Raw genomic sequence first — 27,564 nt, forward strand, 5'->3', positions numbered from 1 at the left:
ATTAACAGTTAAGTAGGTAATTGTCTCACTGGAAAATAGACTCGTGTAAATCACTTCTTTATTGTCTTCAGACTCAACTATTCCAATGCATTCTTGGACAAGCACCCATTTTTCAATCTGTATCAATTTAAGCACATCCAGAGCTCTGCTGAACATGTCCTGTTTTGTGCCACATCAGATAGGAACATGAGATTAGGAGCAGACCATGTGGACAATCAAGCCAGCTCAATTCAGTAAGATCAAGATTGAGCAAGTTGTGGTCTGAATTTCACTTTCATATCTGCCCTCAAAAACCTTTGACTCTCTTGTCTATCCAATTAGGTTAAATAAATTCAATTCATCTGCTTTCTGGTAGAGTGAATTTTACATACTAACCGCCTTCTGGGAGAAAATATTCTCCTCATCTCTGCCTTAAGATATTCTCCTCATTCTTAAACAGTGCCTCGAATCTAGCATCCCTAACAAGAAGAAACAATCTCCCAGTATTTTTTTTTAATTCACTCATGGCACATTGGCGTCACTGGCTAGAAGATACATTTCGAAGTCAGAATGGTGAGTGACTTGGTGGGGTACTTACAGATGGTGATATTCCCTTGTATTTGCAATCTTTGACCTTCTAGGTGGGAGTGGTCATGAGTTTGGAAGAACAGTGTGCTTACTACGTTATTCGATCTATATCCTGTCCAGCCTCCTGACAATTTACTTTCCTGCATATCTTGTTTCCACCGGTAAATACCTTTGGTCTGTGCATCCAGGTCATTTATATAGATTGTAAATATTTGAGACTATGACACTGATCATTCTAACATTCAATCAGTTTCAACTTGCCAGCCCAAAAAAGGTTAATTAATCTCCACACTCTGCTTCCTGTTAACTAACCAATTCTATCATGTGAATATGTTACCTCCTACATCATAAGCTCTTGTGTAGTAACTTTTGATGTGCAATCTTATAAAAAGTCTTTTGGAAATCCTACTTGTCCACCATTCAGGACTGTATGTGGCAGGACTATCAGGATTAGAATGGATCCATTGATGTGGGATGACTCAACTGTTCTATCACATGCTATTTCAACTGTTTGGCAAGTAATTCAATTTAGTAGCTTCATCAGGATGACACCTCACTTTTAGGTATGTTGGTGCTATTCCTGGCACCACCACCTCCCCGCCCCAGCACTCTCTATTGTGCCAGGGCCTCTTAAATAAGTAATTTTGGTGGGACTGCATCAAATAAGCACATTGGGAAAGTTTTTGTAGTCCTCTGCCAGTGGATTGCTGGCAGCAGGGCCATACATTTCCCAGGGTGGCCTTGTTCCCAGCCTCATTCTGATATGTCTGCAATTTTAGAGGGCACAGCTAAGTCAGAGGGTTCCAACCCAACCTCATCCCAACTAAGGTTCTTGAATACTTCAGAATAGTTTCCAGACCACCTCAATTTTGAGGCAAACAGGAAGAGTTCAAGGGTTGGGTTCAGCATAATTAAATAGGTGATTCTGCTGAGGCTTTGATCACAAAGTTGGGGTGTGCCTCTCTCAAAGGCCTCCTTTTCCACATTGGGTGCATTGCCAATGTCCGACCCTTCCTCCAGTCACTCCATCAATACCCACCACCCCTCTCCAGTTGGCTGAGTCTTCTCCCATTCCCCATGTGAGATCCATCATAATGATGTGGTGCTCAACTCCCGAATGTAGAGCCTGAACTGCTGCTGCTGGCCCAGTTGGATCAGCAGACAGCTCTCTCAGATGGGAATTGCAGCACCTCGTTGAAAAACAGAACTCCCACCTCCAACTAATTTACGCTTCTCAGAGAGCTAAATGGCTGCAGGATTGTTGTGATTAGTGGGGAAGCCTATCCTATTGCTTCTTAAGATGGTGTGGGGAATCCCACCAACAGAAAAATTCTGCCCAGAGGGAAGAGTGAGGGAAATATGTCATAAGACCATAATGAGCTATGAAAAACTGCAGTATGTGAGGTAGAAATGTGGCAAATTTAATCAGTAGTGCTGCCCTGCTCAGTAGACAGACCAGTTGAATCCTGAAAGATGTGTAATTAATTTGTTCGAATTGGCTAAGAACTCCTGTAAATTTCCAACTGAATATAAGCCATCATATGTTTATGTCATAGTTCATTTACCAATCATATGGTAGTTCAACCTGATAAAAGTAATCAAAAAGATAACCATTTTCTTTTAACAAAAAGCTGATTTTATTTCTCGAATTTCCTCTGATCTCTGGTATATTATAATTTAGTGTGAATTGTTTGTCTTTAATGAGATTGAGATTTGTAACATATGGGAGCATATGCTTTAAGTTGACTCAGTACTTTGCTTTTGTTGGCTTAATTATAGGTAACTTGCTACTGAGAGCATGGCATATTGACTAGGGTTGCTTTAGTCATGCTGCCAGGTTATATAAGCCATGCACATGGAACACTCCAGGATTCTCTGAAATTTGGAACAGTAATACTGCACATGTGCAATAGTGCTCCAAGTTCTGGAAGAATTTAAACATGGAGGGAAATTTGACAGATTGAAAAAGAAAGAATTTTTCATAAACTTTGCATTAAATATTATTCTTTGTGTTCAGTACAAATAAACTGGTCATATATGTGCTGTTATGACTGACTTGCCCATTATCTATAAGCCTGAGATTTGAACTTGGGCCAATGGATCTGGATGAATAGCAGCTCTGTTGCTCTTTCTGACGGTTTGATATGATGGGTCCCTGTGTTAGTTGCATCTGGGATAGACATTCAAGTTTGACACTAATAGTATAATGTTATTCAGCTATAGTGTTGTGGATTTCTTGCACACATATCTCAGTTGCTGGAAACAAGAAGTGTGCATAGTATCAATGAACAAAACGTGTTTAGCACAATCGGCAAAGCTTTCGAACTCTAGAGAAGCTATGTAATTATTGACTGGACAGCTGCAACACATCACATGAAGGAGTACCCCAGGCTCAGCCTTATCAATAGTCTTACCTTCAATGCTCTTTTGAAAAATGCCTCTGAATTCCTTTGTAAAATGGCATCTTGCCAGAAGTACATTGTCAGAAGTTCCATTCAATTCAATTGTTCTTTTAAAATTATTGGCATGAACTCCCATTGAAAAACATAATTAATTAGGCCAAATTACAAAAACAATTCAGAAATAAATAATTCCTTCAATTAAATTGCTGATATCTTCTGATAGATCTCCCATTTCCAATGGACCTCCCATATTAATTCTCATGTGTTAAAGGAAATTTTGAATAGAAAAGTCTTATAGGCACTGTGCAATCAGAAAATGTAGTAACATACTTTCTGCTTCTGTGCCCTGAGCCTCAGATGCAACAAAATAGTTATAATTTTTCAAATGTCAATTTCTTTCATTCTTCTGTCCAATACCAGTGACTTCCACTTTAGGCCAACCTGTCAATTACTGAACACACATTAATGTTACAGAGGAATCTTGATTATCCGAATGACACAGGCAGGGAGTATTTTGTTCGAATAATTGAAGGTTCAGATAATCAAATGCTGGATAACACAGTTCAGCCAAGATTGGGACCTTGCAATCTTTTTCAGGTAATCCGAAATTCGGATAGTCATTGTTCAGATAATCGAGGTTCCTCTGTATATCATTTCCCTCAAGCCAAGAAACTGTGTTTATATTTTCTCAATTAACATAACTCAATATGGGAGGGAAGTATTAAATAAGACCATAAAATGTAGGAGCTGAAATAGGCCATTCAGTCCATCTAGTCCACCTTTCAGGAGATCATAGCTGATTTAATATTGGTCAGCTCCACTTTCCAACCTTTTCACTATAACCTTTGATGGATTTTTACTAATTAAAAATCTATCTGTACTTAATGACATGGCCCTCTGTGGTAAATAATTCCACAAATTCATTACTCTGAGAGAATAAATTCTTCCTCGTCTGTTTCAAATATGTGACTCCTTAATCTGTGAATATGTCCCCTGATCCTAGACTCTCCCACAAGGAGAAACAACCTCTCCGCATCTACCCTGCCAAGTCCCTTTCTTTGCTGCAACCTTGACATCCAGAGCTAATGTGAAGACAGCCTGCTGACTGCTATTCATCATTGTGTGAGATGACCTTGGCAGCCGTCCTCTGGTCTAAGGCTGAGAGTAACCCAGAGGTTATGGTTCATCCATAACCTCATCACCTCAGGGGACCTCCCATCCACCGCCTCCAACCTCATAGTCCCACAACCCCGCACCGCCCGTTTCTACCTCCTGCCCAAAATCCACAAACCTGACTGCCCCGGACGACCCATCGTCTCAGCCTGCTCCTGCCCAACCGAACTCATCTCGGCATACCTCGACACGGTCCTGTCCCCATTAGTCCAAGAACTCCCCACCTACGTTCGTGACACCACCCACGCCCTCCACCTCCTCCAGGATTTCCGCTTCCCCGGTCCCCAACGCCTCATCTTCACCATGGACATCCAGTCCCTGTACACCTCCATCCCCCATCACGAAGGACTCAAAGCACTCCGCTTCTGCCTTTCCCGCCGTACCACCCAGTACCCTTCCACCGACACCCTCCTTCAACTGACCGAACTGGTCCTCACCCTGAACAACTTTTCTTTCCAATCCTCCCACTTTCTCCAAACAAAAGGAGTAGCCATGGGCACCCGCATGGGCCCCAGCTATGCCTGCCTCTTCGTAGGGTATGTGGAACAATCCATCTTCCGCAACTACACTGGCCCCACCCCCCATCTTTTCCTCCGCTACATTGATGACTGTATCGGCGCTACCTCGTGCTCCCACGAGGAGGTTGAACAGTTCATCCACTACACTAACACCTTCCACCCCAACCTCAAATTCACCTGGACAGTCTCGGACTCCTCCCTCCCCTTCCTAGACCTTTCTGTTTCTATCTCAGACGACCGAACCAACACGGACATCTACTACAAACCAACCGACTCCCACAGCTACCTAGACTACACCTCCTCCCATCCTGCCCCCTGTAAAAACGCCATCCCATTCTCCCAATTCCTTCGTCTCCGCCGCATCTGCTCCCAGGAGGACCAGTTCAAAATACGTACAACACAAATGGCCTCCTTCTTCAAGGACCGCAATTACCCCCCCCGACGTGGTCGACGGTGCCCTCCACCGCATCTCCTCCACTTCCCGCTCCTCCGCCCTTGAGCCCCGCCCCTCCAACCGCCACCAGGACAGAACCCCACTGGTCCTCACCTACCACCCCACCAATCTCCATGTACAGCGCATCATCCGCCGTCACTTCCGCCACCTCCAAACAGACCCCAGCACCAAGGATATATTTCCCTCCCCTCCCCTATCAGCTGTCCGTAGAGACCACTCCCTCCGCGACTCCCTTGTCAGATCCACACCCCCCACCGACCCAACCACCACTCCCGGCACCTTCCCTTGCAACCGCAGGAGGTGCAACACTTGCGCCCACACCTCCCCCCTCACTCCTCTCCAAGGCCCAAAAGGAAACTCCCATATCCGCCACAGATTCACCTGCACCTCCACCCACATCATCTACTGCATCCGCTGCAGCCGGTGTGGCCTCCTCTATATTGGGGAGACAGGCCGCCTACTAGCGGAGCGATTCAGAGAGCACCTCTGGGCCACCCGGACGAACCAACCCAACCAACCTGTAGCACAGCATCTCAACTCCCCCTCCCACTCCACCGAGGATATGCAGGTCATTGGACTCACCCACCGCCAAACCACAACAACCCGACGGTCGGAGGAGGAGCATCTTATCTTCCGACTGGGAACCCTCCAACCACAGGGGATGAACTTGAACTTCACCAGTTTCTTCATCCCCCCTCCCCCCACCTTGTCTCAGCCGAATCCCTCCAGCCCGGCAACGCCTTCCTGACCTGCAGTCTTCTTCCTGACCTCTCCGCCTCCATCCTACTCCGACCCAACACCCACACCTTGACCTCTTTCCACCTATCACATTTCCAACGCCCCTCCTCCAAGTCCCTCCTCCCTACCTTTTATCTTCTCCTGCTGAACACTCTCTGCTCATTCCTGAAGAAGGGCCTGTGCCCGAAACGTCGAATCTCCTGTTCCCTGGATGCTGCCTGACCTGCTGTGCTGTTCCAGCAATAAAGTTTCAACTTTGATCTCCAGCATCTGCAGACCTCACTTTCTCCCTGAGAGTAACCCAGCCTGGTGAGGATCTCCTTAACAGATGGAAGCGTAGCCTCTTTGCTGAAGAAAGTGGGATCCCAGGCAGAGGCAAGAAGGAGCTGTGGCTGAGATGATGCTTCTGCGGCAACAGTCTGGTGTAGTTTCTCCCAGTCAATGTGTCATGGAGGTAGGCTGACTCCTGGAGGAGAAGGTACACTTGGGAGGAGGTCCAAATTTGGCACATAATTGGCAGCCAATGAGTGTTCTCTGGACCAGCTTTTCTATGGTAGTTCCCAGCATCCTATGCATCTGGAAATGATGTGTTCACAGGTTGAAGGTATGGCAGAACACATGGTTTGAATGGATGACTCCACCTTTCATATGAGGTTGCGCCTAACCTCTGGCATCTTCACCAGCAGTTGCCCTGCATCTCTCTATATCTCCAGTAGGTCCCTTGAGGCGGTGATGAAATTCTTGTCATCAACATGACACTCAGCATGCACCGAGCTTCCAGCAGTCCACCCACCGTCAGGTCCCTGTCTGTCATGTCCTCCATCAGCTTCTGCCAGATATTTATGATGTCACCAGATTGTAGCCCTGAATCTATTTACAAACATATGTCCACCGAGGTCACCATCTCTTTCTCCTGTGAAGGATAAAGGACAATGACCTGACAATACAAATGCATCCTCTGAGCCTTCTGTCAAATTATCCTCAGAGATATGGCACTGGAGGGCTGCCAACACTGGGGAACCATTCCTCCAGTATGTGAGGGTCTGCAATGGAGAACACAGAATTTGTTTATGGTTAACCACAATTACATTTCTGAGTACAATGTCACCTCAGTCTTCTGTATTATTAGTTGTTGACACCAGGTTGGAGACTTCAACACCATATTGCCTTGATACTGTGGTGTCACCAATTATAACTGAACATCTACCCTGTTCCCTGGCAAGCTTAATCACCTCTTCCTCTGCAGGGTCAATAGGGAAATATTGGTGACAACCTCCACCCATGTTTGCCTACTCTGCTAGGGTTATGTATTTTTTTTGTCCTGAAAGATTGAGCCTTAACTCAATGCACACCTAGAGCATGTAGCCCTATAACAGCTAACAGTAGCTCCCTATTAAGTGTTCCATACACACACCCTCCTAAGACATTACAATGTTATTGGAATGAACCAAGTTCACAAGTTTAATGCTCATTATTCCCGCTGGTGCTGAGGTTTTTAGAATGCACACTCCAACCTTGCATACTTTCTCACTCATGCACATACACTGATTCTTGCCATCATGAGGGTCACTTTGCTGAAATTATACCACGCCATTTATCCTGGCATATTGCAGGAGATCAAGCACCCTTTTTCAGTACCGGACACAGCCCCATACCTCATGAATGCAGATCTCCACTATGATCTCCATGAAATTCCCTTGGCCAGGCAAAACAATCTACTGGTTGCTTTGCCAGTGAGAAGCAAAGTGATAGCCTGCAGGAGAAGCTACAAGATCATTAAACAATTGGACATTTCTCTGTCTGTGTATGGGATTACAGTAGGTGATTAACAGTAATATATTACCGTGGATCCCAGAGAATTAATTAACAGACAGTAAAGAAAGAGTGGGAATGAACAGTTAATTGTTGAGTTGACAGCTTGGAGTCTACAAGGATCCATGTTTGGAACTCAGTTATTTGCAATTTATATCAAATACTTAGTTTAGGGAACTGGGTGTAATATATTTTACTTTGGTGACAATACAACGTTACATGGGAAAACAAGTTAGGAGGAGGATGCAAAAAGGCAGCAGAGGAATATGCACAGCTAAATCGTGGAGAAGAAAATGAAATACAATGCGGAGAAGGGTGAAGTTAACCACTTTGAAAGGAAAAATAGAAAAGCAAAAGTGGTTAAATGGTGAGAGACTGCAAAATATGAGTGTTCAGAAAGACCTGAGTGTCCTACTGGAATAACAGAAATGTTTTAATACAATTATATGGGGTTCTGATGTGGGTCTGGAATATACCTGGAATACTGTATGAAATTTTAGTCTTGTACATAATAAATAATATAGTTATCTTTAGAAGCATGCAGTGTTTCGTTTGACAGTCTCCTGAGATTAGGATGTTGTTCCATGAAGAGAAATTGAGTAGACCAAGCCATATTCCCTAGAATTTAGCAAAATTAGAGGTGGTCTAATTTAGATTCATAACAATCATAAGAGGCTTGATGTGTTGGGGAGATGTCTTTCATGCGCAAGAGGACTAGAGCTTGACAGTCACCAATGAAGGGCAGAGTACTTAGCAGGGGCATGTGGAGAAAGCTCTTGACTGAAGATGTTGTGTGTCTTTGGACTTTTAGAGTCATAGAGATGTACAGCACAGAAGCAGACCGTTCAGTCCAACTTGTCCATGCTGACCAGATATCAAAACCTTATCTAGTCCCATTTGCTTGCACTTGGCCCCATCCCTCCACATCCTTCCTATTCATATACCCATCCAGATGCCTTTTAATGTTGTACTAGCCTCCATCACTTCCTCTGGCAGCTAATTCCATACACGCACCACCCTCTGTGTGAAATAGTTGCCCCTTACATCCCTTTTATATCTTTCCCCTCTCACCCTAAAGCTATGGCCTCTAATTCTGGACTCACCCACCCCAAGGGAGCAGACTTTGTCTATTTATCCTATCCATGTCCCTCATGATTTTATAAACCTCTATAAGGTCACCTCTCAACCTCTTGATACTCCAGGAAAAACAGCCCCAGCCTGTTCAGCCTCACCCTATAGCTCCAACCCTAGGTACAGTGTCATCCTCCAACCCTGGCAACGTGCTTGTAAATCTTTTCTGAACCTTTTCTCTCCTGTCCGACAGCCTAGTCAAGCAACACCTCACATAGTCACTCTTATGGAATCACACCCTATTGATAATCTCCCAGTAACCAATGTCACCATTCTGGGGTTTGTCCTGAGGTTGGGGCACAGTGGTTCACAGGTGGGATGGAGTCACCTTGGGCATTGTCAACATTGACTCCAGACATCACAAACGCATGGCATCAGTTCAAACATGGGCAAGGAAACCTGCTGGCAATGGTTATGTCGATAAGACATGTTGATGAATCTTGATCAGCAGTTCTCAAATGTTTAATTTGAAGTGTTTTTTTTCAAATGGATTAATGATTATTGGACACCCCCAAACTGAATAATAATGTTTTCCATAGTCATAGTATAAAAGTGCTGCATGTAAAATGTGTTTTAACAATACTTAGTAAAAAGGATAGTATTGCTGAAAAGAGAGCCATGCTGTCAAAGCTTTTTGATTTGAACCAGAAACTTCACAACATGTCACTTTTACCAGCAATGTGCAAGTTCCGTGTTTACTTCTATGTAATGAAATAGTTGGGCCTGTTTTTTTTACTGCAGAATCCACTCATCTTCTGTCCACTCCTACAATTTAAGATCCTCTGTTTTATGGAATTAAATCTGGTTTTGTAGTTGATAGCTTAATGTGTTTGAGCTGAAATTTGTATGGTAATAATTCAGTTAAATAATTACTTCGTGCTTAGAAATTCTATGCAACTATAGCATTGCATAACAGATCAGAATTCCCACACCAACTGAGGTTGCCATTAAGAACTCTACTTCCCAACCTCTTGCCCCCACATGAGACGTAGTGACCCTCATATTAAACCATCACCAGTCATCTCACTCAATTGAGAGAGCATCCCTATGGTCTGGTAAGACTGGTGACTTTACAAACAATATTATAAGTTTTTGAGAGTTTTTCTCTTCTCCGTAGATTTTTTTCATTAAATGGGTTTAATTTTATGAGATTATTGGGCTGAAAATGTTTAACTCAAGCTGTTTGCTACCTGCATCAAGGTTGAGGTGATTAGTTTCAGTCTGCGTTGATGTGAACCACCTCACTGAAGCTAAGTGGCAGTTTTCCTTTCGTTTCTCAGTATCAATTATGTATTGACTCTTCTACTCTAAGGAGATGCAAATGCTTGATTGTTGAATGTATTCAAGACACACAGCGATTAAGTTTTGGCCCTAAGAAAATCAGGGACTATGCGATATTTCAAGAAGACGTAGGTGAGGTACAAGTTTGGCAAATCTTCCAAATGGCCAAGCAGGGTCAAGGTCAAATAGCTTTCTCTTGCTTCAATTTCTTACATTCTTAGTTAAAAGAATGTGATCAGATTTAAAGTCAAATTATAAGCCACAGTTAACAATGTGCCTCATTTATAAGAACAAAATTGCAGATGACAGGACCAAAAGGAAAAAAAAATCACTGATTCCCACTTCGCCTTTTAAACCAGCACCATATTGTAATAAAATGATAATGGTAGCACCATGAAATGAAGCATTAGAGTTGTCAACAATATCTTGGCAAATGAAGAATCACTGCTGTATGGCAGGAAATCTTTTGACTGATTTCTAAAAGACAATATGGTGTATTATTCTGTGGTTTGTCTTTTCTTTAGAATGCAATGTTTTGTTGATAATTATTAAATAATATATCCAGAGAGGAAGATATTGTATTTTGCTTGATGGATGAGTCAACTACAAAGAAGTCTTTGTAAACAGTGGGAATGTGAGTGCACTTTCACCTTATAAACCAAACACATTTTGCTCGGGATAACAGACTTTGAAATCAGTATTTTCTAGCTATTAAAAAGGAAAAGAAAATTCTAAAAATAATTAACTTACTATTGAGGATAAGCCATAATTCCAGAAAAGAAGCAGAAATTAAATAAAACATAAGGAATATATTCTGAAATGCCTTGTTGTTTAAATGCATTAGCTTTGCTTCCAGAGAAAATACCAATTAGGAATGACGACAGAATTATGACATTGTAAAAATTGAGCTGTAAAAGAAAAGTATTATTCTGTCAATGCTAATGGGTTTGTTATTAGTAAGGCTTAAAACAAAGCTTCAACTTTTAACAAATTCTAAAAATTGACAGACTGAATAACAACAGACACTTCATGTTACTACATATTCATATTAATATAGCTCTTACCCATTGCATTTTAAATACAGTGTATTTGTAAATTGTAATTGCTTTAAATTAATGCAAGCTCTTAGAGTACCCATGTTAACTGTGAAATAAAATCTTTTATTTGTTGTCCAGGTATAGATGACACTAACAAAGCTGCATTTATTGCTTATCCCCCTATGCCTTGAGAAGCTGGGAATGAGCTAACTTTACAGAGCTTTGTTTGAACAATTGAAGGACTTGATAGACCACTCAAAGAGGCAATACTGTATGCACTGTGGACTCAGCGAGAGAAAGCAGAAACCCTCCCCTGGAGGACATTACTGAAGCAAGGTCGATTTTTAATGACAATTCTTAGCTTCCTCGGTAATTTTTTCCGGTATGAGCTCAGACGTTACTGCACTTAATAAGTGCAATCTTCGCAGCCCCTGCGCAATACGGGCATTGGCTGGTCATTTGGGAAAATATAGTGTTAGTGATGGTAATGCAACTTCTGACCTTGTAAAAGCAAAGCCCAACATTGCAACCAAGTGTTGACTACAGAGACAGGAATCTCGCTAATTTCCAACAAGAGGCCTGTTTGCATCTATTTGCATGTATCAACGTGCCATTAATACTAACCTTGCCCAATTGATATGCATTTTACTGTCCTCCTAACTATCAGATAAAAATCAGACAGTGACAATTCCTGACATGAAAGCCAGAGCAGGTACTTTGCCTTGATTTTGGACAGTAGTCGCCAATATCTCAGAGTGTACCCATGGGCATTGACCACGCACCATCTCCATCAGATGACATGTACCTGCCTCACTACACTCTCATGGCATATCTGCAATTAAATTGCAGTAGATTTCTGCAATTCGCTGCTGCAATTTGGTCAGCACCAGCACCTTTCATTACATTGCTGCTGGCTGGCCACTTTGTGCGCAGGGTCAGGCAGCCACCTCATGGTTTCAACCAGGGTGCAAGTCAGAGTTCATCACTTCCTCATTTTGTGCTCACTCACTTTGCATCTCTGCCTTGCCCATTTGTGTTTTTCCCCCTCAGCCAAGGCTTAAAGACTCACAGTTGCCAGGTAGCTTGTCATGGTCATGGACATGTTGCTGTATGACCCTGTGCAACATGAATCTCGCACTTACACCAGGTGCCAGATGTTTGAAGCAAAGCAATGATCGATATGGAGGCAGCCCACTGTCCTTCTAGTCAGGGGCCTCCATGTCCCAGTGTTTGGAGGATGACATTCAAACTTTCTTTGTGTGCTGCAACTGCTGAATGATCACATTACTGGAGATCTGCTTGGCTTCTGCTATTCCCCACAAAGGCTTTTTGGAATTATCCCCAATGAATCAAGCATGGAAACTGTGGTTTTTCCTATATCTACTGTTGGAAGGGCTGCTACACAAATGGATAAGGAACGCATTAATTCACAAGCCTTGGTTGAGTATTAATCTCCAGCGGATGTAAAGCCACTCTACTGCATAGCTTCCAGCCATAGGTGCCCACGTGATGCAGTGAAGTTACAAGCCCTTGTCTCCAATGAATGCCGTGCAAATGAGCGAAAGGCAGTGGTGCTAAGTTCTGTCCAGGGTGATGGTTGAATCTGTCCAGTGGTTCTGTAAGGCAATACTTCCTTCCAATGAGGGACGTGCGATGGTCCCTCAACATTGAGTGCACAAGCAGGTCATTTCTGGGTCATCGTTCAGGTATGGTCCAGATGGAGAATGTCGCTTGATTCGCAGAAACTCTGCTCCAAACAACTGGAGAACACACTAGGGTTATGGGATGGATGATGGGGATGAGTCTGAACTACGGCATTGCAATGATGATGACATACTTTAGAAGGCTTAACAACGTCTGCATCCTAAAGCACAGCAGCATCAGCTACAGCAATGCAGGAATGACTTCTTTGTGATACTCATTCAATGGGCCTGCGTTGTAGGAAGTCGTACTTCTCTGACTGTAAATGGTTTGATGTTGCTAAAACGACAGTTTCCATACAATCCAAATGGCAAATGCAACTTAATAGTTTGATCTTTCTATGCGGTTCTTGCTGTTTAATAAAACTTAAGGTTCAAACAGATGGAAGCCTTCAAAATATGCAATTCCCTCATTCAATCCCTGACAAAGTTTCATCCTAGTATGAGCACTACAGACAGGGTACTATCACTGACAGAATTAGAATATTATGTTGTGTTAAAGATGGCTAGCCTTATTCTTGTAGTTGTAACTAAAATAACATTCTTCACATCAGAGCCTAATGATGAAAAGTGAACATATACTTACAAACGAGGTAGTGTTTACGATGAAGTTACCTCCTCCTTCCTTTCCTGCCCATTATATCTAGGTACAGTGCCAGCCTCTCTAGCATGGGTATATGGGAGCTGCCCTATGCTGGAGTATTTTGGCCTTGGAATGTAGATCGGACAACCCCAGGATATTTGGGGTGAGATGGCCCAGACATGCTGGGTTCAGCCTCCTTGTCTTGAACTCCCTCAGTGTTAAGGTTGGCAGGCAGGGTGGAGATGGAGGGCCTGTGCAACCCTGGAGTGTCCTGAGAACAGGCTTCTGGTGAAGGGAGGGGAGGAGGTGGGTGGTGGGGGGTGAGCACTGCAGATAATGCTTCTCCTGCAGCTAGGTTTCTACTTGCACCACCCTGTCCCCTTGTATTGAAGGGGCACCATGGAGTGATGTTAAGGTCCTTCATAAACGTGAGATTATTCATTTTGGAAGCAAAAACAAGAAGGTTGATTACTACCTGAATGGCTGTAAATTGGGAGAGGGGAGTGTGCAGTGGGATCTGGGTGTCCTTTTGCACCAGTCGCTCAAGGTAAGTATGCAAGTGCAGCAGACGGTTAAGAAGAAAAATGGTATGTTGGCCTTCACTGCGGGAGATTTCAAGTACAGGAACAGGGATTTGTTGTTGCAGTTATTAAGGGCCTTGGTGAGGTCACATCTGGAATATTGTATGCAGTTTTGGTCTCCTTTTCTGAGGAAGGATACGCTTGCTCTCGAGGGAGTGCAGCGAAGGTTTACCAGGCTGATTCCATTAATGTATGAGGAGAGATTGACCAGGTTAGGATTGTTTTCACTGGAGTTCAGATGAGTGAGGGTGATCTCATAGAGAAATATAAAATTCTAACAGGACTAGACAGAGTAGATGCATGGAGAATGTTCCCAATGGTGGGTGTGTCCAGAACCAGGGGACATAATCTGAGGATTTGGGGTGGACCAGTTAGGACAGAGATGAGAAGACATTTCTTCATCCAAAGAGTGGTGAGCCTGTGGAATTTGTTACCACAGGAAGTAGTCAACACTAAAATATTGAAGAGGTGGCTAGATATGGTACTGGGGATGATTGGGGTCAAAGATAATAGGGAGAAAGCAGGATTAGGCTATTGAGTTGGACGATCAGCCATGATCATGATGAATGGTGGCACATGCTCAAAGGGTTGAATGGCCTCCTCTTGCACCTGTCTTCTATGTTTATTCCTCTCTCATCTTGCTGTTGGTCAAAGTGCATTCTGCTGGAACTGCCTCTCCATGGCAGCCAATGTCATTGCCAGGGAGACAGCTAAACATATTCATGCCAGAGCCAGCACAGCGCAGATGGTGTTGATAGAATCCTTCAACCTTTAGTGCTGTATCTTCAGCAGAAATTCCCACTATTCCTGTGTCTACTTGATCTTTTGCGTTAAGTTATTCATAGCTGACACCATGGGGTCATCTCCTGCCTGGGGCTGAGAATTGCCTGGTCTTTGGCAGTCATAGAGTCATACAGCATAGAAACAGGCCATTCAACCCAACTCATCCAAGTTTCCCACTTGCTTGCACTTAGTTCATATCCCTCTAAAACTTTCCTATTCATGTACCTGTCCAAATGTTTTTTAAATGTCCTCTGAGTATCACAAGAGCATTTCCTCTTCAGATAACCAGTGGTGTGCTCTCTAGAGTGTGTTCCCATGTTACTAAAGTACACACTGAACTGTCACGAGTGCGTGGAGAGTGCAGGAGGTAGTCTTGCTAGTGCATCCTTTGAGGGATCTGTGGCTTCTACTTCGGAGGTGGAGGCAGCCATGCTAACTCCTCTACCTGCCAAGCAGCTAGGCAGGCTAACAACTGTGGACAATTCTCAGCCATTCAAGGAAATTAGGGCCAGTGAGAGGAGAGTCATAGAGATGTACAGCACGGAAAGAGACCCTTCGGTCCAACTCGTCCATGCTGACTAGATATCCCAACCCAATCTAGTCCCACCTGCCAGCAGCCGGGACCATATCCTTCCAAACCCTTCCAATTTGTATACCCATCCAAATGTCTTTTAAATGTTGCAATTGTACCAGCGTCCACCACTTCCTCCGGCAGGTCAGTCCACACATACCACCCTCTGTGTGAAAAGGTTGCCCCTTAGCTCTCTTTTATGTCTTTCCCCTCTCACCTTAAACCTATGCCCTCTAGTTCTGGACTCCCCGACCCTAGGGAAAAGACTTCGCCGATTTACCCTATCCATGCCCCTCATGATTTTGTAAACCTCTATAAGGTCATCTCTCAACCTCCGATGCTCCAGAGAAAACAGCCCCAGCTTGTTCAGCCTCGCCCTATAGCTCAAATCCTCCAACCCTGGCAACATCCTTATATATCTTTCCTGAATCCTTTCAAATTTCACAATATCTTTCTGATAGAAAGGAGACCAGAATTTCATGCAATATTCCAAAACAGTGGTCTAACCAATGTCCTGCACAGTCGCAACATGACCTCCCAACTCCTGTACTCAATACTCTGACCAATAAAGGAAAGCATACCAAACGCCGCCTTCACTATCCTATCTACCTGCGACTCCACTTTCAAGGAGCTATGAACCTGCACTCCAAGGTCTCTTTGTTCAGCAACACTCCCTAGGATCTTACCATTAAGTGTATAAGTCTTGCTAAGATTTGCTTTCCCAAAATGCAGCACCTTGCGTTTATCTGAATTAAACGCTAGCTGCCACTTCTCAGCCCATTGGCCCATCTGGTTCAGATCCTGTTGTAATCTGAGGTAACCTCCTTCGCTGTCCACTACACCTCCAATTTTGGTGTCATATGCAAACTTACTAACTGTACCTCTTATACTCCCATCCAAATCATTTATGTAAATGACAAAAAGTAGAGGTCCCAGCACTGATCCTTGTGGCACTCCACTGGTCACAGGCCTCCAGTCTGAAAAACAACCATCCACCACCACCCTCTGTCTTCTACCTTTGAGCCAGTTCTTTAAGCAAATGGCTAGTTCTCCCTTTATTCAGTGAGATCTAACCTTGCTAACCAGTCTCCCATGGGGAACAATGTCGAACGCCTTACTGAAGTCCATATAGATCATACCTCTGCTCTGCCCTCAACAATCCTCTTTGTTACTTCTTCAAAAAAACTCAATCAAGTTTATGAGACATGATTTCCTATGCACAAAGCCATGTTGACTATCCTTAATCATTCCTTGCATTTCCAAATACATGTACATCCTGTCCCTCAGGATTCCCTCCAACAACTTGCCCACCACCGAGGTCAGGCTCAATGGTCTATAGTTCCCTGGCTTGTCCTTACCACCCTTCTTAAACAGTGGTGCTACGTTAGCCAACCTCCAGTCTTCCGGCACCTCACCTGTGACTACTTAGATCATGAGGAGAGGAGTAAAGAGATTATGAAGAAGCAAGTACACAGTAGCAGGGCTGTTTGGGGATTTATGAGCGCTGCTCCTGCTCCTACTGACTCACAAGCTCTGTGTGCAGGAGCACCCTCCATCCCTGAATCAAAAAATGCGCAATAAAAGTCTCTAAGAAGTCATTAAAATGAAACTTTTGTCACATGTTAATATCTTCAAGATGTCAAAATTCCAGAAAATTTCTGTAAATTATGCTCTTGTCACTGAAATAAGGGTTGTTTAATAAAGAGAAAGTGAGGATTGCAGATCAGAGTCGAAAGGTGTGGCACTGGCAACGCATAGCAGGTCAGGCAAGCCGCCAAGGAACAGGTGAGTTGACATTTCGGGCATAAGCCTGAACATTCTGATGAAGGGCTTATGTCCAAAACGTCGACTCTCCTGCTCCTTGGATGCTGCTGACCTGCTGTGTTTTTCCAGTGCCACACTTTTTGACGTTTGACAAAGAATCATGCAAAATGTTCTAAACAACTTATGCTGATTCAATTAACTTACAGCATTTGCAAATGTGCTCAATAAGGCGTTAAACCCAAGTGAAAATTTGTAAGAGGGTCACATTCTGAATAATTTTACATTTCATATGTGTATGATATATGTCAGTTTTTAAAACTGTATGGAGCAAAATTTAATAGAATTTTTTTAATTTCGTAGAATGCTAATTATTTTGTGCTGATCTAATGCTGCCAAGTCAAACTCTTCAGTGCTTTAGGCACCTGAAGTTGGTGTCAAGCATTCTCAGGCCTCATGCAGAATAAAGCTTCCTATTTTCTTCCCGAGCAACACTTATTAACCTAACCACAGAGAATAAAAAATCCCTGCTCTAGCAGAGTGGATTATTCAAGTCAACAATTGATCTTACAGATTCACATGTGGCATTTGCAATTTAATATTAATCTCTTGAATTTGAGACAATCTTGTATGTTGATAGCTGCTTGGATTAAGAATTGGGCAGAGACTGCCCACACTTACTTCACATAGTACCCCAGAATGCTTTCGAGATTAGGCTCCTATCCCATTGAGCTGGATCCCTGTGGAAAAAGAGATGATGTTCTAATCCTCTCCATTACCCAAACCTCTTTAGAAAATTGATTTTTAAATATAATGCAGTAGCCTTTTAAGTAAAATATGTTCACAAGTGATGATCTCCCAAGAGCTAGAAACTCATCTGATGTATCTGGGACTCTAATGTCATTTTTGTTGCTAAATGCAGTGCCATTAATGGGAGAACATAAGATGTAGGCACTGGAGTAAGTAATTCAGAGGAGGCTGTCATGATTATACACAACGTGGACTATCGATCTCTGAATCCCATCAGCCGCTTTACTCCCGGGACTTGCAAGGATTGAAATGGTTTTGAAAAGGGTCCAATACAAAGTTAAGGTGGGCTCAGGTATCGTCTGACCCATGCAGATTGGCCATTTTTTTTAATGAAGTCAATGTGGATTAAACAGAAGCAAGACTAAGCTAGTATTAATATTGTACACAAAGGCAATGACCTCAGCCAGTGCCAACTATTGGCATCATCCCCCGCCACCCTGCCCTGCCAATCTCATGAGCCTCATAGGAAGCATGAAAAAGGCTTATTTCCTATTTTTGGTTTCTTTCTTTATGTTGAAGATGGAACCTTGCCACTACTATCAAGCCTGAAAATCGAACTTTCTCAGACATGCAATACACAAGGGCAGAAGACAAATAGTTTATATTTCCAGGGGTTTTATTTTGCCAGAGCAGTGGAGTTGAATTTTAGACTGCAGACATGGACACAGGCTAATCACTTGTTCTGCCTCTCAAAAGCAAAAACCCAGTGACAGCTCTAATTGTAAAGAAGTATTAGAAAGCAAGAACTTAAAAAGATAGGTGCAATATTCACTATTCCTGACAGATCCAAGAAATCAACTCACGAATTATTATTTCACATTTAAACCTTGCACCTTCAGAAGATTCAAAGGACTCTAAACTACATTATTTTAATTTTGCTTTAATGTTGTACATGTATGTGCATTTGGGAGAGAGAAGGGCCCAAGTGATTGGCCAAAGATCACATGCTTGATGTCAACTTTGATCACCTCCTCACTGCTATATCACATCTTGTTAACAGCACTTTATTCATTGGAGAAAGGTTTCGCCTTGTGCTATAAAGAATTTCAACCTTTGTTGCAAACGACCCGTGGATATAACAACATTGGGTGCTATTCGAAGTCCCAAGATCCTTGACAACAACTCCAAAACATGTGATCTGTCTCATGTTCCTTGGGCCTGAACTCCAGTCACGCTGTGTTTGCCCTCACACCGCTCAATCTCCCTCCAGATAACTCAACACCAAGCCCAAGGTTCCCAATCCACTTGCCAAAAATAGATGGACCTGAATTTAATTCATTTCAGAAATGTTATTCTTTAGGGCCTTGCATTGTACCCATCCAGACACTAAAGAACAGCCACCTAAAGTGACTGATGGAAAATTGAGTGACATCCTTCTGTTCCAACTGAGAAGCCAGAGATCATGGAAAAGCTGAAAGGGATAGTATATATCTTTTGTTACTTGTCACAAACGGACATCAAGTCTTGTCTTCGGAGAGGGGTCAATCACTGTTTCCAGCGGTGGATTGTTACCTTCCAGGGTTTTGGCATCTAACGACCTGTGAAAGAGATGACCGGGTGGAATGCTGAAAATAGCCAGAATAGATTTCCTCTGTTCCTATTCAGAAACATATCTCCAGGGAAGTGAAGTTGACACCTGGCACAGCTAGTTTTGGTTGCAAACTCTCCCCTGTGAAATTTACCCACATGAAAGCCTTCACCTCACCAAGGCATCAGAAATCATGTGTCTGGAACAAGAAATAGAAATGCAGAGCAAGAACTCACACAACTGTGGAAAAGTTCAGTGCAATAATAGACTGCAGCTGATACAAAGAAAATTCGAGTTGAATCTTACAAAAAGGAGTTTCCTTGAAGGTCCTCTGTGAGTTGTAGGAGTATTCTGACACAATTGTCATCGATTCATATAGTACAGGAGAGGCCCTTCAGCCCATCAAGTCTGTACCACCAGAACAACACTAAATCTACACCCTTGAGCACTAAAAGTCCATAGCCATGAATGTTATAACATTTCAAGTGCACATCCAACTACTTTTTAAAGGTTAACCAACTATAAGGTGGGTGAGGTATTATATGCTGCACATCTCATTATGTAGCCATGCCCTCAGTGTATTCCCATGCTATCTGGGATGTACCAGAGGTAAAGGTACTGACTGCTTCTCAGACCTTCCAAAGCTTGTGCTATATTTCAATCCAAGTTTTGCAGCAGTTTGAATGCTGCAGACCAGAAATGGGTGACACGGTGTCTCATTGGTTAGCACTGCTGCCTCACAGCACCAGGGACCCAGGTTTGATTCCCACCTCGGGCAATTGATTGGGTGGATTTTGCATGTTCTCCCCACGTGGGTTTCTTCTGGGTGCTCCGGTTTCCTCTCTCAATCCAAAGATGTGCAGGTTAGGTAAACTGGCCATGCTAAATTGCCCATAGTTAGGTGTATTAGTCAGGGGTAAATATAGGGTAGGGGAATGAGTCTGGAGGGGCTACTCTTCAGAGGGTCAGTGTGGACGTTTTGGGTCAAATGGCCTGTTTCCAGGGAATCTAATCAAATAGCCCTTAACAGATGGAGTGTGGGAGGATTCGCCCCAGAAATGGTTGACCAGGCAGGTTCTCACCCAATTTGTGGACATGAGCCTTGGAGGGGGAGGTCCACATGGATGGGATAGTGCTATCACCTTTCCAGTGACCGGCAAATAAATCCACACTACCAGACATAGGCAACCTCAGTTGTCCCCTTGGTCATTGTGGTGCCCATGGTCCAGAGGAATGTCCAGCAATGGAGGAAGAAGGTTAATGACAATCTGCACTCCGCAAGGATACATACCACCATTTTGGCTCTACTACTTCATACTCACTGTAACTCTGGTCCTAAACACACCTACTATCAGAGGCTCATTCACTTTGAACATTTGAACATTTCTTCCAACACTGTGCTACTCTCTTTAATTTCTCTTAATACTGCCTCTGCCCCATTGTGGGAGAAAACAGGATACAATAGAGCCGAAAGGGCCAAAATAAATGGTGGGGCTGCCCAACATGTATCTCATCACCCCATATGAGGAGTTTACTGGAATAAATAGAGACAATTCATGTGGTTATCTTTGATACCCCTAGTTTTTTTATTCTGCTGCAAGCAGAATAACATTAGAAGTCAGTTAGTCAGCATGGCGTACACAGAACCTCCAAGCAGTTTAAAGGGAATACTATTGGTGGTGCTGAGACCGCCATGACCTGGCAACCAAGTAAAATTCATCATCACATGCTGCACTGCTCTCCCCTTACCATTGCAGTGAATGTATTCTTAATTTACCCGTATTTCTGCTCTTGTCTTCTCCGGGCGTCAGTGATATTTAACAGTCTCTGCCCACAAGAGGCCAGCCACTCCAGCCAACACACTTCCACCTCAGCCTCCGCGGAAGAAGTCAAACATCCCTCAGAGGAAGCATCTGCAAGGCTGTCTCCGGTACTCTCCATTAGATTAGATACTGCAGCTCAGTGAATACAGCAAATAGATTAGACTCAGGAGCACAGTCTGGAAGACGCATCACTGGCATATCTTCACAGCTGAATGAGGAAGAAACATCTGAGATCGCTGGCCCGTTGTAGTCTTGGTACCTGCTTAGAGGGAATGACTCCATGGGGCCAGCTATCAGTAGCTTCCTCAAAATGGCTGTGACTTGTATGCATCTTGCTGTCTCCTTTGGCAAATCGTTGGCTGTTATGGGGAGCCATGTCCAGGAGAACACTCATTGCCTGCTGGAGAGGCCTGCTGAGCTGCACTGTATCACTGCAGCTCAACACTAACGGCAAACTGATCGGGGAGTGAGGGACACTGACGTCTGTCCAGGTGCACCTTGCTCAAAGGAGACAAATTGGTGCCAGTGGCACGCAGCTAGAGAAGGAGCCACATACAGACCCTATAGAAATCTCCTCTGAGGGCACCTCAGCGATGCCCAGACTCTCCATGTTCACCCTGCCTGCAATCCCTGTCCTGTGGAAGTTCAAGCCGAGGTGGAAATGCCTGCATCTGGCCAGGGTGCTTCCTATACGTCAGGGGCCTCTAGCTACAAGTGCCCCCAGAGAATGTGTCCAAATATCCAAGGCCCATATGCTCCACTAGAGGGTAGACTCCTTCTATCCCAGCTGTGCACCCCAGAATTGCACTTAGGCATTGAGAGAGGGAAAAGAGAAAGAAATCTTTGAGAGCAAATGGGTGAACTTTCATTGTCAACACATTTTCACATTTGTAAGTAAATGCTCACTTTTGGCTATCAGCTGTACACCCAACTGTCATTTTAGCTGCAGGCATAAGAATGAAGCACGAGAATAGCCATCCTTAGTGCTTTAACCCTATCTGAAAGATAATTGTCCCTTCTGTCATGCTCATACCAGTGTAAAACGATGTCATGATTGACTGAGGAAGTATCAGATGTTGTGAAGGCTTCCGTCAGCTTGTAATCTCAATTTTTATTGAACAACAGGAAAAGTGAGATAAGAAGAAACTGATTAGTAGTTGGGACTACACAGGGAATGCTAACCTCAGTCAATGAAAGATGACTTCACACGAATCTGTTCTATTGAAGGAATTTCACCAAGAACTCATTGCTTTGGCTGATGCTGCTGCACTGCTCTACCTGAAGAACATTCTCACTTTCCTCCCTGGTACAATGCTGTGACTGTCATGGATTCTCATTGTCCATCACATCTCATTATTAAATTCTCAGCTCTTCTGAGCAAAGCATTAAACAACATTTACTGCCTGTACTTTACTGCAATAAATCTGCAGACCTAGCCAGCAGAGGATTCAGGCAAGGTCACGGCCCAGTGGGAGAAGTGTTGCATTGCAGATGTGCTGAACATCATGATATGGCATTCTAACCTCTACATCTAAAGAGTATACAGCTCCTATGCCCTTCCCTTGTCTACACAGCATTCTATGGAAGGTGAACAACTGTGCATTGGCCACGTCATGCGAGGACTTTTTGCTGGAAACTCTCAACTGTATTAGGCAGCTGCTCCACATTCACTGGAGATTAATATTTGTCCTGAACTTCAAGATGAATGTGCTTCTTATCCATTCTTATGGGTGCTCTTAGTGCAGTCAACACAGGGACAACAGCAACTTCTGAGTCTGAATCGACTGGGGATGGTTCCATTGAGCATGGGTGGGCAATATTGGAAACAAAGCATCTCCTTAGTAAAGTGACTAGGCACACATAAATGAAATTTAAAGAATATCTTCAAAGTATCAGGATATGGAGGACTCCAAACAAGGAAGCAATGGGATGCTTCCACATGAACCTTACACACACACACAGTAAGTGCAGCAGACAGAATGAGGCTGTCTCACCACACTCCGAAACCTCCCACATTGCCCAAGAAAGGCAGCATTGCAAATAGGATACTAATGTCCACAAATTATAGTCTAAGGTGTGATGTAAGGAACTCCTGCTCCTTCTGCAGACTGTGACACATTAGACTATGTTTACAAATTGTTGAACTTTGGTGAAAATTTACATCTCACCTGGCATTCCTTCTGCTTCTTAACCATCAACCGGATTCATTTGTAGTGTTAATTGACATGGTCATGAATGCTTGTGGCCAGGATAAATGATCACATCCATAAATCAGTGATTTTTAACCTGCACTGAGAGTATGTGTTTAATGCTGTCATCCTTGAAGGACCTCACATCACTCTGAAGTTGAGCCCACTTCTTGGCACATTAAAAACAAAACACTCACCCTCCCTGCTCCAAGGATCGTGGCAGCTTTTGTTCATTTTGGTTGTGCATGAACAATTTTGATGAGGATGGAAGGGAACACAACATGTGTTTTACAGACTGTCTCACAGGCTCAGCTTCTCAGTCTAGATGACCCCTTCACACACCTTCATGTCGCTTTCTATCTTGCTTTACCTATCAATCCCATGAGTTTGATCTTCCTCACATTCCCTCTCATTTCTTTAACTTTTCTTCTCCTCACTTTACCCCTCAGCCCCAGGCCTGCACCTTAATTCTTACCAAACATGCAATGCAATGCCCTGGAGACAGTAAAGACTGCAGATGCTGGAAGGCAGAGTCAATCGATGTGAAGCTGGAAAAGCACAGTGGGTCAGACAGCAGCAGAGGAGCAGGAAAGTCAATGTTTCAGGCCAATACTTTTCATCATGACTGGAGTGCCCACTTCCCCCCACCCACCCCACCTCCCCGCCATTGAGGCCAGAGCACTGAATCATCAATGATGCCCTATTCCAGTACCTCATTCCTTCCCATGCTCCACCATCGACCATCCTTTGTTTTAGTGTTGCCTCCTTCACAATTGTTGTCCTCTCCACATCCCAGCATGTTGCCTCCAATCCCCTCAACTGATTTCTCCAAATTGCCCATAACAGCACCGGCCTCTGATAAACCCTTTGTCCTTCAATGAACCGACATCCTGAACTGACCGTTGCCCAGCTGCAGACCAACCAGGAAGCATAGTCCCAACTGACGAGTGACCAGGCACCCGACTAATCTCTGTGCACTCCCCCAACTGGCTTACTGCTACTCACCTGATTGGTTGCACTGGACATTCAAGACTGACCATGGCCCGCATTGCAGACTTGAAGGATATGGACCCTTGATTCTAATTGCCCCTTGAGGCTGACGAGCTGTGTCCAAGACCCTGCACTGATATCAGATGATACCCTTGACTGACTGTGCCAGGATCCTCTATTGTGATCCCCTGTGGACAAAGGATGAATGTGATTGGTGCCTATGGAGCATACCCTGGGATGTTGGGTAATTTTAGACAAAATTGTTGCCTGGAGAAGATCTTGGCAAGCACAGGTATAGGTACACACTCAGATTTTCATTTTGGGATTGTCGCCATCTGGTTTCTCTCCACTGCCTGAGAAAATAGCAAACTGAGTAGAGGTAACAATGAGATCTTGTTGTGTATAAATAGGCTGCTCACTGCTCACTAGCGAGATTCTCACTTTGCCATTAAATCTTTCGGTGGAAAATCGAGAACCTTGTTTTTTCCGATCTCACCGTGTTTTCCCAACTGACTTGCCATTGCTCATGTCTTTAACATTTATAAATGTATTGTGGGAGAATTGTACCCTGCATGTCAGTTAGCAAAGCAAGATTTAGCATCCTAAAATGTCACACATAGGCCATATATGTAGACAATTTGGAGCATGAGTCAAATATGTTCTTTGACTTCTTCGCTTTACCAACTTAATTACAATTTGAACAGTTTAATCCCTTTTTCAAAATAAAGTATGCATTCTAGTTCGACAATGGTTTTTGGTCAAGAGTACCTCATTTAGTCGACAATTTTTATAAAGATTGTTTTCAACTTTCCACGTAATTTCTTTTAAAATGGTTATCTTGAAAAATAAGCCCTTGTGTAACCATCTCAATAATTTATTACAACTGAGCTTATCAACATCCATTATAATCTTATGGACCTCAGTCATTGCACACATACCATCAGCAACAGTGAGAAGGCACTAATGTTTCAAGGTTTTCTTCATAACTGTAGTTCCTTATCCCTGATAAACTCCACAGTGAATTCTTCCCAACACTTCCATATTTTATCCTCTAATTATGTACTGTACAGTAATTCAACTGCAGTCAAGATAAGGTCTTGTACAAGGTCAATGTGATTTCCTTACCTTAACGTTCTTTAAAACTAAGCTTCAAATATGAAACTGAAAATTCTGTATCCTGACTTATGCTGTCAATTTAACGATCAGAATCTTTCCAACCTTTGAACTCTTACTTTCATTCTGCATTCTTCCAAAAAATATTATTTTGCAGTTGTCTGTATCGAACTGCAAACACTACCTACCCATCCTAGCTGGCTAATTAATTTCCTACTGGAGTCACCCTCACCACCATACCCAATTTTCCCAGTTCAGTGTAATATTGCCCAGACTTTTCATTATGAACAGTGATGAGGCTGTGCGTTCTCACCGTTCCTATGGAGTAAATCAGACAGCAAAACCTGACATCTGGAATTCAATCTGATTTACTCTGTTACTCCAAAGCTTAGCTTCACTGGTTCCTTACTTTATGGTACTCACAAACTAGCTAGCCACAAAGAGCACCAGAAAAGGTTATGTCTTTACATAAGTTGTAAATTAATGTTAAATAGCACAATGCTTCTTAAATGGTGTCAAACAACGACTCTGGCACTGAAAATTGTTTTTTCTGAGTCTTCCATTCAGATTTTTATTTATTCAAAAAATCTGAAAAGAATAAGAATTATTTTCTTTGTATCATTCTCTTTTCATATCTTTTCCTCTGTTTGGAGAAATGTTACTGTATCCAGGGAAGAGGTTGCTTTGTTGTAGTTATGATACCCCAAGCTTTGGTGTGAGTGCCTCTTTGGGCAGTTGCTGGCAGCTATTAAACACACCACTCGGAACATGGTGAAAGTGAGGGCTGCAGATGCTGGAGATCAGAGCTTAAAAATGTGTTGCTGGAAAAGCGCAGCAGGTCAGGCAGCATCAGATTCTCCTTCTCCTTTGATGCTGCCTGACCTGCTGCGCTTTTGCAGCAACACATTTTTAAACTTGGAACATGGTGTCAGGAATAGTGCAGCTGAAAACGTGTGGATTTTCAGATCTATGAGAGGGCCATCTGCTGAAGGAAACAGGAAGGAAGTTTTTTTTAGAAAAAGCAACCATCAGCATTAAAGTACTGGGTGAATCAAAAAGGTTATGCATCTTCCTCGAAATAAAAATCATAAGAACTGCAGATGCTGTAAATAAGGACCAAAACCAGAGGTTGATGGAAAAGCTCAGCAGGTCTGGCAGCATCTGTGTGTTCTGAGGAAGGGTCACTGGACTCGAAACATTATGTTGCATTTTTCCTCACAGATGCTGCTAGACCTGCTGAATATTTCCAGCAACTTCTGTTTATGCATCTTTCCCTCCCTGCTTTGCGGAAATAAAAAGACAAATTTGGAATTTTTTTCAGACGTTCATTGGCAAAACAATTAAATCGCAATATAATTATAATATTTTTTTAAACCGCATATAAGATTTGCAACTCTATCAGCACTGGGAAAGTAATGTTACAAGCTGTATTGTACCTGAGATCTCACCGAGGAATAAAACAGCAGGCAGGAGAGAATTAGAAATTTTTGAAGATGCTTTGAACCCCAAATCAATGTAACATGTTAACGGTGTATGTTCAACATCAGAGCCTCAGGGAGGGGAAGACTGTTGATTATTGTGTAATCGTACTGATACATTTACGTTCTTGGCTTCAAAGCAGTATTTTGACGAATATAGCATCATTGAATCAATGGGGAGTAGGGATTAAACACTGCTGCTTGCGTCATACCTAGTATACCTAGTTCGGGTTAAGACTATAAGACATAGGAGCGGAAGCAAGGCCATTCGGCCCATCGAGTCCACTCTGCCATTCAATCATGGCTGATGGGCATTTCAACTCCACTTACCCGCATTCTCCCCGTAGCCCTTAATTCCTTGTGACATCAAGAATTTATCAATTTCTGCCTTGAAGACATTTAGCGTCCCAGCCTCCACTGCACTCTGTGGCAATGAATTCCACAGGCCCACCACTCTCTGACTGAAGAAATGTCTCCGCATTTTTGTTCTGAATTTACCCCCTCTAATTCTAAGGCTGTGTCCACGGGTCCTCGTCTCCTC

At 43.3% G+C, this 27,564-nt stretch overlaps 1 protein-coding gene across 5 annotated transcripts in view; it reads left to right on the forward strand.

Annotated features, from left to right (window-relative positions):
* The window catches only part of dgkb (diacylglycerol kinase, beta), a 788,800-nt gene that overhangs the window by 719,861 nt on the left and 41,375 nt on the right, over window positions 1-27,564 (forward strand). The window contains exon 25 of one of the 5 annotated variants that reach the window (XM_043689835.1): window positions 11,252-13,121. The exons of 3 other annotated variants lie outside the window; for them this stretch is intronic. In XM_043689835.1, the coding sequence (XP_043545770.1) occupies window positions 11,252-11,257 (6 nt within the window). In that variant the 3' untranslated portion in view covers window positions 11,258-13,121. Of the gene's footprint in view, window positions 1-10,600; window positions 10,655-11,251; window positions 13,122-27,564 lie in introns of those variants that run through there. One more of the 5 variants, XM_043689833.1, reaches the window with a different exon arrangement.

This window comes from Chiloscyllium plagiosum, chromosome 5 (genome assembly GCF_004010195.1).
Source record: "Chiloscyllium plagiosum isolate BGI_BamShark_2017 chromosome 5, ASM401019v2, whole genome shotgun sequence".
Classification (NCBI taxonomy): domain Eukaryota; kingdom Metazoa; phylum Chordata; class Chondrichthyes; order Orectolobiformes; family Hemiscylliidae; genus Chiloscyllium; species Chiloscyllium plagiosum.